The sequence below is a fragment of the Crocodylus porosus genome, unplaced genomic scaffold (assembly GCF_001723895.1).
Source record: "Crocodylus porosus isolate Cpor-Errol unplaced genomic scaffold, CroPor_comp1, whole genome shotgun sequence".
Classification (NCBI taxonomy): Eukaryota; Metazoa; Chordata; order Crocodylia; family Crocodylidae; genus Crocodylus; species Crocodylus porosus.
The window spans coordinates 134,522,923-134,534,457 of record NW_017728931.1 but is presented as its reverse complement, the minus strand read 5'-3'; the positions used below and the strand labels follow the sequence as shown (position 1 = coordinate 134,534,457).

The window sequence follows — 11,535 nt, the reverse complement described above, 5'->3', positions numbered from 1 at the left end:
GAGGAGCAAGATTAATCAAAACAGCATTATTTAAAGGCATGATGGGCCTGGTATATGTGGGACTAGAAATTAACATTCATATTACTAGATTGTACCATTTGTTTCTAGCTACCTTGGCTCATTAAATTTCAGATTAACAAAACAAAAAAACAAAAAAAACTTCAGAGATACTGTTGCAAACTCCTGTGCCCTGAAGGTGCCACAGAGTATCACCAATGTTAACACTGTTAGGTATCCACAGGCGATTCATAGGATAAATTTAAACCTAGAGATTTCAAATTAAAAATCCATATAATTGTGGTCCGAGTTCTTTGCAACAGAAAAACTAAGAGCTGGCATTTTCCAAGGGGTACCTCAAGTTTCTCTCAGGGCACCTTGAGTCTAAGAAGATTGACAACCACTGCTATAAGTTTTGCACAAGCTGGGATACAGGACTGTCCCACATATACCTTCCTTTGTCCTTAATATTCTCCCTCTTACACCAGTAGTTTATGGTGACTGGAGGGTCACACTGAAGGCTAAGGATTGACCTCTTCATCCAGAATCTCTCTAGCTATACAACCTGTTACACATGACCACAGACAACACATGGGCTAGAAGGCAACTGTGAACAAGGCCCAATGTTCATTTTCACAATGAAGCCAACACAGTATTATTTTATCTAGTAATCCTCTTTGATTTGTTTTATAGTAGTTTGAATGGTATTTTGGGGGTAATACTGACTGGTTGTTACCACAGACAGACGCTGTTCAAAAGCCAATTCAAAACACAAAAGCCAGCTATTTGCAATAAAATGAGGTCTCCATAACTCTTAGAACAAGGAGTGCATGACTCTGTTCATCCTCCTCAATTTTTAACAACAAAAAAGCTCCACCACTGCATGTTCTTGAGAATATCTTTTTCCTAATGGTTAATAATGGGAAATAAATTTCCAGGCAAGAATAAGAGCTTTTGTGTTTCATCCAGGTAAACTTAAAACAGTTTAAGGAAAATCCCCTCTCCTACATAAAGGGGAGAGAGGAGCTCAGCAGAGGTTTTGCTTGCTGGGGACCAAAACGTCTAGAAGGCATTAACATGCCTTCAATAAAAGCTCAGTAATAATTTTCGGCAACCGTTTCCTGCCACTTGCACCCTCCATTATAAAAGAGGTGACAACTACCCAAAGCATGGGGTTGCATGAGAGAGAGAGAGAGAGAGAGAGATCAGTGGCTCTACTCAAGGATGTGCATCAATCGATAGAAGGCCCAAAAGCTCAGGTTTGTTACACAAATACCAAGATGACATTGTCATGTGAACAGATCTGTTCAATTAACAAGATTTTATTAGAGTTAAATATACTGCTGCAGTTTTGTAAACCCAAACACTGAAGCCTTTGACTATGTGAGCACTAAAAACAGAAACAGAAACAAAACTAGCCAGGAACAGACCATAACAGAAGTAAACTTAGACGAAATATTTTAAAAAAATAATTAAATACCTGTGAAAAGAATAAATTTGGTATCTTGAAGGATTCTGTTTCACACACAAGTACAGGTATTTAATGCAACTTATTTTTGTCTTTCCTTTAACTAATTTCACAAAAAAAGATAAAACCTTTCATTAAGTTACTACACACTATAGATTTGTTGATTTTCTAGGACTCATGAATGAAGTGTTTTATTACAGCATCGTTTTATGCTATTTACACCTTAGCAGTAAATGAACATCATTTCTTTGACAATAAACACTGCAGCAGTTAGGGATATTTTCATCTTAAACAGTTTAATACTGTGCTCTGACTCCCAAATATATTTATAGACTAGCTCAATATAAATTGAAAATTGTTTTCAACCAATTGGATTCCTCTTTTCAAACCGTTTATGTGCTTCTTTGTTCATTTACGAATGCAATAAACCTTCTAAAGGTGTGCTTCACTCAAGTGCCACCCATACACAAAAAATGTTTAAAAGATTACCACACTTGAATTGAACTCAAGTTGGACAGCTCCTCAAAAAGACTGGGTTATGCACACTAGCATAACTCTTCAGCTGTTAGTAAAGCAGGTCATGCTTTGAATATTACACAGAAGTAGCAGATCTGCTGAAAGTGCTATTTTTACAGCCACGTTAAAAAGAACAGATTCTATGTTAAATTCTAGTACATGGTCAAACTTTTCACTGGCCAGAATTTGGTCATGCCTTTCAAATCTAATGAGCTTCCTCCTAATATAGCTATAAATGTGCTAACCAAGTTAAGCAGAAATAGGCTTTTCTCCAATACCAAGGCAAAATGCTATTTTAAAACCCAACTATTTAATAAAAAGTTCTCTCCAAATGAATCTAAATGATCCTGCAGAACACCTCAGCACCAGAACAGAGCCCTGTACTCTAGGTTGTATAAACGAAAATATTTAAAGCATCAAAACCTTCACAGATTTCTCTCTCATTTTAATTCTCAACTTTCTTTGTAATGGGGGGGGGGGAGACAGACAGACGACGACTTAGTTTCTCATTATATAGTTTGGGGTCTAGCATTCAATAGCAGCTGTGTAACTGAAAGACCTAAGTACCTGTTTACTAAACTATGCATCGATTCTAAGATAATGCATTTACATGAAGCCAAGACAATTTTGAATTTAAGACTACCCCCCCAATAATCAGACTAATGCATTTTCCATGTACAGAATCTAATTATTGGAGGGTCATCTTAAAGTTTGTCCCCTGACCCTTGTGACAAGGAAAGCAGTGGCAGGTGGGCAAGCAGCCTGATCCTTGCACTCCTCACACCGCTTGCTTTCACTCCCCTGGCACCTGCCCTCCTGCTACCGTCTCCCTGGCAACTTGCTTCCCCCTGGTGACTGCCCATCTGGCTGCTGGATAATTAAAGGCAGCATACAATCATAGATTCATAGATTGTAAGGGACTGAAAGGGACCTCGCAAGGTCATCGTTTCCAGCCCCCTCCCCTAGGCAGGAAAGACAACTGGGGTCAGATGACCCCAGAGAGGGGACTGTCCAGTCTCCTCTTGAAGATTTCCAAGGTAGGCAATTGCACTACCTGTGGAGGGAGCTTATTCCACAGTCTGGACACCTTAACTGTGAAGAAGTTTTTCCTAATGTTAAGCCCAAAAATGGTCTTCCAGGAGGTCATGGCCTTTACTCCTGGTTTTCCCCAAGGGTGCCCTTGTGAACAGTTGTTTGCCAAGCCCTTGATGTAGTCCCCTGATACAGCTGTAAGCTGCTACCAGGTCTTTTTCAGGCTGAAGAGGCCCAAGTCCCTCAGCCTTTCCTCATATGGCTTGCCACGCAAGTCTCTGATTATACCAGTGGCTCTTCTCTGGACTCTCTCAAGCTTCTCCACATCCTTGTTAAAGTGCAGTGCCCAGAACTGGACACAATACTCCAGCTGCGGTCTCACCAGTACTGAGAAATGCAGAAGAATCACTTCCTTGGCTTTGCTTGAAATGCATGAGTTGCTGCATGCCAAAGTATTGTTTGCTCTACTGGCTACAGCATTGCACCAACAGCTCATATTCATACTATGGTCTGTGATTACTCTTAGGTCCTTTCAGTTGTGGTGCTACTCAGTTTGGCGCCACCAAGCCTGGAAGTATATTGGGGATTGTTCATGCCCAGATGAAGTTCCACACTGAGAAGTGTAAAGTGCTCCAATTGGTTCTGACTCACTCAACTTGCCAGCCCAATTCAGTCAGGCAATCTTCAAGAGTGACCACACTCCACCATAACTTGGTGTCGTCCGTGAACTTGGCCAGCGAGCTCTTCACCCCCACATCCAAGGAACTGATAAAGATGTTGAAATGCAGAGGAACAAGCACCAACCCTTGAGGGACATCACTGGCCACTTCTTGCCAGGATGACACAGATCCATTCATTACAACTCTCTGGGTCCTTCCCACTTAACTGTTGAGCAGTTAAGCCCACAATCCTCCAATTTTCCTGTGAGAAAATCACAGGATACCACATCAAAGGCCTTTTGAAAGTCTAGGTATACAATGTTGATCTCCTGTCTCTTACCAATCTCATCTTCTACAATCAGGTGGATAAGGCAAGACCTGCTCACGATGAAGCCGTGCTGGCTATCATTCAGAATCCTACTTTCTGCAAGCCTATTGCACAGACTCCTTGATGAATGTTTCCAGGATTTTCCCTGGGATAGAAGTTAAGCTAACTGGCCTATAGTTGCTTTTGCCTCTCTCCTCCCTTTCTTGAAGATGGGCACAACATTAACCCTTTTTCAGTCTTCAGGGACCTCCCCCGAGCACCACAAATTTTGGAAGAGTTCACCAGGGGTCCCATGATGACTTCAGCCACCTCCTTCAGCACTCTCGGATGAAGTTCATCTGGTCCTGCTCACTTATAAGTGTCTAATTTTTCTACCTAATCGTGGACCAGCTCAACATCTACAATAGAAAGGTGGTCATTCCCAGCATGCCCATTCTGAACTTTATCTAGTATGATTTTTCCCTTAGTCCAGTGAAACACTGAAGCAAAGTAGTCGTTCAGGAGTTCAGTTTTCTCCTGAGTGTCGGTAACCAGCTGTCCTGTGTTCTTAAGCAATGGCCCTACACTTAAAAGACGTAAAACATTAGTTGGACTTGCCAGGTCTATTAAAAACCCTCCTTAAATGCAAATACAAATGCAGAGGATAAAAAAGGGGAAAGTCATAAATACTTAGGAAATCAAATCAGACCGAAATGGTAACCTAATTTTCCCTGATATTCTTCTTATATTTATCTTTGTCCCAGACTCAGCTATAGTTACAGCAGTTTATATAATAAAAGTTAACATTCATTAAATTACTTACATGGTGACACAAAGAAAAACAGACATGCACACATGTACACTCTTAAGAAGTACTACTACAGAATCCAACTTATCCAGAGTAACTGCCTGATAGGAATGGGCTATGACAAAGACCCGATTTTCTCTCTTACACCCATTGTTAAATTGCTTAGACCCAACATTAAAATTTGTTCATGCCAAAATTTTCTACTGCTTACATTTTCATCTGGATTTCAGGCCTAAAAGACTGGAAATGTTTACATCCAGTTTTTTTTTGTACTGGATACTACAAACCTGTGCAGTTTGACTGAGTCCATGTTACAGAGGCAGCATTTTTACTTAAGGGTCTTATCAATATCTGAAAACAGTCACTTGCTTAACTCTGGCATTAGAATTATTCTAGGAATGCAAGAATTGCCACATCGCATCAATCAATCTACTTACAACCAGAACGACACTTGACACTTAAGAGGAAAGTGGACAGTTATTCATCAACACGTCCATGATGAAAGTCTCTTTCCAAGGTTAGAATATTTAGGTGACCTAATTCCTGAAGTATGAAGGTTGATATTGTCCAATTTAATATCTGGAGTTCAAGTTTAAAAGGGAAAAGTAAATTTAAGCCAATCTATTACAACCAAAAGGATTTTTCTACTAAAAACTTATTTTTACCCCCTATATTCAGATCTTTACTGACAAGGTTGCCACACAAAAAAAACAAACAAAGAAAAGCCATGTTAGTATATGCTCCATAAGAAATGTGGGTGAGGAAGGAGAGATCAGTATGTGCTAAGTGGTAAAGGACTACATCATCTGGGAAAGAAATATTAATCTCAAGCTGCTAACGAAATGTTACAAAAAAATGGTAGCGAAAGAAAAAATTAGAACCAGGGGGAAGGGGTGGGGGGTTACTTAGCAGTTTCCTTTTTTAAATGAGTGCCTTGTTATCGCTTTGTATTCAAAACCCTACATAAAAGACTTTTCTCCACTGCTAGTACAGAGAATCTTCTGCAGAAGTATTTTTTCCCCTCCCACACACAGCATGCAAAAAAGTTTTGTTTGAGGGTAAGCTGGAAAAAAAAATCTAAACATTTTATGAACTCAACTACTTTCTCATTTAATGAAAAACAATGTTTAAATGTCACCTGTTTTGTCTCTCAATATTTTGTAGCTCCCTGTGGTCCCTTTTCAGGTGTTTGGTCAATGATGTAAAATATTCTTTCAACAAATTCTGGAAAGGCTGTTGTTTCTCTGGGCTGATTATCTCACTAGGAGGAAAACTCAGGTTAAACTTCTCTGCAGCATTTTTAACCTTCCTCGGTACCAAGCCAGCAATGTCATCCCCACAATGCCGGCAAAAGCTTATAACCACAGAAACATGAGTGTGGGATTCTCGATCAGCGTTAATAATGTTTTTTAGCTGTTCATAAATTAAAGACAGACCTTCCTTGTCAGTGAAAATCCCAACTATTGTCAATTCTGCAATGAAACGTAAGTCTGTTCTTAGTTTGGTAATGTTGGGAGTTTTCTCCTCTTTCCTTGCTTCAAAATGCTTTTTCCAGGCCTGAAGTAATGAGGGAGCAAAATCAGCATAGCGCTGGTGAAACAGAGAACACAAGTGCACAGCACAGTTCACATCTGATATTTTGAGCTTTGCTTCCACAATGGAAGCTACAGCTTCTGCAATGTACTTGCTTAAATTGAGGCTGTTAAAATCATGGGACAAGGAGTCTCTCTGTTGCTCTGTGATAGTTTTTAGCTTCTTAACAAAAGCTGTGTTCTTCTTCAGACTTGAGTCCAATCTGCTAAAGAAATTTTCCTCAGGGCGGCTGTCTGGTGCACTCTGGTTTTTGCTGCGCAGTTCCTTTCTTGCTTGATGGCGTTCCCAAGCTTCCTGATGGAGCTGATGTGCTTCCTCTTTTTCTCTAAAAAAGAACACAACATTTTTTTTTTAAATCTACTTATTTCTACTACAGATTCCTGAATTTTTACAAATTAACAGTTCTAGGAACCATTTAAAACCAATGCTAATGCATCACAAGTTAATGCATTTTTCAGTTGTAATCTTGTCTTAACAATTCCTGATACTTACTATGCAGTAGTAAACATCTAGCACGTTGTCTTAACATTAAGCAATTCCCAGTAATCCAATGTCTCACTAAGTGGCATGACTGCTTCTAAACTTTACTGAAAACAAGCAAATACCACCCATGTAGAAGATAACAATGCCTGCAAAGTACTGAATGCTTGTTGATTAAAAATGCTGCACAGAGAAGTGCAAATACAAGAATCCTCCTTTTGGAGACTAAAATAGGTCAACAAGGGAACAGAATGCAGCTACATTATACAATTGTTTGGAGTATAATAGTTATTATCAAAGGATGAAGCCACTAACCAAAGGATGAAACCATAAAACAGTGGCTTCCTACTCAGCTACTACAGCACCCTGGGGTGCCATAAGTCCCTTTCAAGGACTCTGCCACCAGGTCAAAGTGCCCCATGCACTTTGTACAGAGCCAGATCTGGGAGCAATGGCAGCAGGAGTGGAAGTTCCTGACTGTATTAAATTTATTGACAGAGATGGCGGCATCACCCTGATTAAGAACCACTTTGGTAATCTGTGGCAGTGGTTCTTAACTAGGGTGGTGCTAAACTCTGAAAAGTTATAGAGGGCTCCCACTGCTGTAAACCATAAATCTTACTTCAGCTGAGCAGCTGCCTCCTCTTGCTGCCGTTTTACTTCCTCTTCTTGTTTCTTTTTCTCCTCTTCTTCAAGCTTTTTCTCTTCCTCCTCCTTCCTTTTCTGCTCCTCCTCAGCTTTTATTTTGTCCTCCTCCTTTTTCTTTCGCTCCTTGTCTTCTTTTTTCCTTTTATCCTCTTCCAGTTTTTTCTTTTTATCTTCAGATGTCTTTAAGGCCTCTCTCTTCATGCCAACCTTGACATCATCTTTTGGTTTCTCTCTACTGCTCACTGGTCGCCTTTCACTGAAGTCTTTATCTTTGTTATTTAACGAAGATTCTTTTTCTTCCATATTTGCTGGCTTTTTGCGCTCAGCTGGCATTATGTTATCCAGGCAAATCTATAGAAATACAGGAATACCACCATTTTTACTGTACTATTAAAATACAAATTAGTTTTCATCGTATTTCAATATTTTCTGTATAATACTTGATTTAAAAACTGCACCATTTGGTTAAAATATTAAGTGAAATCAATGAGGTGAACTTGGTAAATAATATGCATGCAACGTGTACTAGTCTGTTACATTATTCCCATTTCCCGAGGCTCAGGACAAGGAAAATGCTGTTTTGGCAAAAAATCTAAATGTCTGTAACAGCTTTTGGCATGGTCTATAGTATTCTCGTCAGCCTGAGATGTGAAGTCAGATGACTGTTTGAAGCTGCCATAACCTGAGCAAGAACAAGCACTCTAGTAATAATAATTTAAAAAAAAAACAAACAAAAAACCACCAACCCTGTCAGTGCCAAGAAACTGCTAAAAAAAACAAACAAAAAACAACAACAACAACAAAACAAGAATCTCTACTTGTCAAAGAAGGGTTTCCTAAAATTCTTTCCCCTTTCTGTAACATGCTGCAAAAAATATTTTACTGTCCGTGCAATTTACCTTGAAATTACTGACGTATTAAATACTGCTCTGAATTTTTGGATCCTGAAGGATCCTACCTCTTACAGTGGAACATTTATGCACCAACATCAGGGCCTCAATTCTACAAATGTGAATGTATGTGCTCACCTTCAGTCCCACTGTTACTACTCACATACATATGCTTAACCACATAAACACAGGCATTTGCAGAATTAGGATCAAGGGGAAAAGTTTATTATTCCTAATTAGAGTAAGTCATACTCTTACACTACACTCTTTCTGCAATTCAAACTTTTAGGGAGTTGCTGTTAAAATTTAAAGTTTCCTAGCCAATCTTTAGTTATTTTACTAACTTAAAATTGTCAGAACTGATAGTATTAAAAACAAATGACTATTAGACTTTTGTCTACCTTCCCATTCATTTTAAGTCATGAAAACAAATTAGTCAGGTTTATGTTCCCAGTTTGAATGAAATGTCTGAGCGATAAAAGAAAAGTCCCCTGGTTGTTTTCATTCTCATAATTATTACACTGGAAATGAATAAAGTAATGAACATTGAGAACTCAGAAAGTACTTATTTGAAAGAGTATACATTTGAAGGAAAAAAAAAAAAAAAAAATCACCCCACCTTAAAGCAAATCCTTATTTCTGATTGTTTCCATTTTCTCCCAACAAGAACATTCTTTGGTAATCTTTCCTACCTAGAAGACAGATTGAATACTACATGAACAAAGGGAATTTGGGATATTTTGTAGATATTTGACTGTTTCTTGTGAAGAGTTTTTTAAAGATAGTCTAGCTACAGAACAAAAAAAATTGAAGAAAGAAGCTATGTAAACTTTCCAAATCTGTCCCTTATATGTAAAAGTAGGTCAATTACCATGAAAAATCAATACTTGATCACTTACTGTTTGCAAAGTTCTCACTCACTGCCAACTGTTTGGAAAAGGTGGTTGTTTTGTTGGGACTTGTGAAATTTAATTTGTCTTTGTTCAGTTTCCACTCAATACACGTCACTGCAACCACCAACAGATACCAACTCTGGCCCCTACTGAACTGACCAAAATGACCAATGGTTAACTACAACTGAAAAGCTCCACAGCTCACTACCAACTGCCCTTCTCAGGCAGCAAATATTATGTTATTTTTACTTTTTATTTTATCCTGCATCATTTTAAAATAACTTTAGTATGAAATCAGTACATTTAAAAAACTTCATACTAGAAGCCAGATGTGCAACTGGATCTGGGATGGGTTCTAGGAAGGTCCTAGATTCCATCTTTTTTAACCCAATTATAAGATCTGGTCGTCCAAATACTTTGCTGCAAAACTCAATGTTTAGAGTTCAGGAGACTAAGCTCACAGAAGGTACATCATGAAGGCCACATTCATCCTAGAGCTCTCCTCAGTTTGTTTTTACAGTCTGAATGGGGGCCTTCCTACATTTTCGGGTCATTTGAGCATCCCATTGATAAGATCAGAGTTCATTTTAATACTAAACAGAAATCTTTCAGAAAATACAGGAAACAGCTATTAATTTAAAACAACCTTTATCCAAATGTTATAATTATAGCAAAAAGATGTTTGAAAAGAATACATTTAGAGCTCAGGTTAAAAGCAAACAGCTGAAAGACATAAAATTAAGAAGAAGTTGTTAAAAAAATGAACCTAAGCTTTAAAAAAAAGTATAAACTACAAGCATGGTCTTTTGGTAAAGAACTGCTTGGCCCAGCATGACCCTTCTGGCTCACATCTGATGCAGAGAAACTTAAGACTGTCTAGCAAAGTGATCTCTGATATTAGCAGTTTTGTGACCAATATATTCAGGCTGATATTCAGAAATTTGATCCCTGGTCCACTGAACTGGACGTATGAATGTAACAGAGGGGCAGACATAACTCAGGATGTGGTGGACCAGATAAGGACTATTTATTATTACTCATGACAAGGAAAACAACTTGAATAGTGACGTATAGTTTTACCCTGATGACAAAGGTAACAAAGAAATGCATCCAGATGCTTGTGCATGCATGCGCTTACAGAGGGGGGGACTGACAGTTAGACACATGCATGTGTTAAAACCAAAGGGTGCTAAGAAACCACAGCTCAGACAACCAATACGATATTGTTTTTACTTTTATTGTATCCAGCATCATTTTAGTTTATCAACTCAGAGCTGGATGGTAGAAACAAGAGAATGGGATAAGGAAGCCAGAATTCAGGGACTCGTCACGGCAAATAAATTGCTTTCTAGGTCCCTCCTTTTTAAACATTTGCTTCGTTTTGAATGCCATCACACAACGCTGTAATGGTTTTCACTAATGCATTTTCCATCCCAACTCAATCTTTAAGCTTGTCTCCAGAATATGTTCGTTTCCCACGTTTTAATTCTTCACGACAACTTTGATGTGCAAAAACGTTCTGTAGCTTCGTTCGCTGGAAAGCAGGTAACAGAAACCGTCTGCATGAGGCCACCTGTTGAGTCGGAGAGGCACAGGATCTAGCCCTGCCCCTCCCCAACATCATCTCACAGGCCCAGGGAAGAAGAAATTCAAATATACACTAGTCCCTTCTACCCCGGAGATGCCCGAAGGGTCATATTGGCTGCTCGAGCCATGGTTTCTTAGCACGCATTGGCTTTGTAAACTGTCGGCCCCCTGTCCTCGAAAGACACACACGTGCTTCTGGATGCAATCTAAATCACACCTGGGCACAAGTATCTCTGACCTTTGGCATCAGCCTGCAAGGTCCCGTCCAGCCCCCGACAGCTACAAAACAGTAATATCGCGCAGGCCGCTGCCGCCGCGCACATGGGGGAAAGTGGAGGTCCTCGTGGCAAGACACCCCCTTCCACAAAGGGGGCCAAGTCGCCAGTTTCGCAGGACGACGTCGCTAACGCCCATCAGCCCCCGACGAAAGCATTGACACAAGTAGAGACGGCTGCCCACAACTCGCTGGCTTTCCCCCCCCCGCCCTACGAAAGTGAGGGGAGCTTTTCCCCAACCCTTCCTGCCCTGCTCCGGGAAGTTTTGCGTGGGTCACGCAGAACTTCCCACGACGAGGGACCCAGGACCGGGGGCACCCAAATCTGGTGCCTGAATCCCCCCCGGCTGCACTGGGAGATAGAAATGTATCCCCCCGCCCCA

The 11,535-nt window shown here is 39.8% G+C and overlaps 1 protein-coding gene across 2 annotated transcripts in view; it reads right to left on the bottom strand.

Annotated features, from left to right (window-relative positions):
* UPF2 (UPF2 regulator of nonsense transcripts homolog (yeast)) overlaps positions 1-11,535 on the bottom strand; it is a 95,063-nt gene that overhangs the window by 81,082 nt on the left and 2,446 nt on the right. Inside the window, exons 1-3 of one of the 2 annotated variants that reach the window (XM_019543707.1) lie at positions 9,298-9,371; positions 7,483-7,859; positions 5,926-6,705 (exon numbers count right to left, since the gene is read on the bottom strand). In XM_019543707.1, coding sequence (XP_019399252.1) covers positions 5,926-6,705; positions 7,483-7,841 — 1,139 coding nt within the window. In that variant the 5' untranslated portion in view covers positions 7,842-7,859; positions 9,298-9,371. Of the gene's footprint in view, positions 1-5,925; positions 6,706-7,482; positions 7,860-9,297; positions 9,372-11,535 lie in introns of those variants that run through there. The other variant, XM_019543708.1, reaches the window with a different exon arrangement.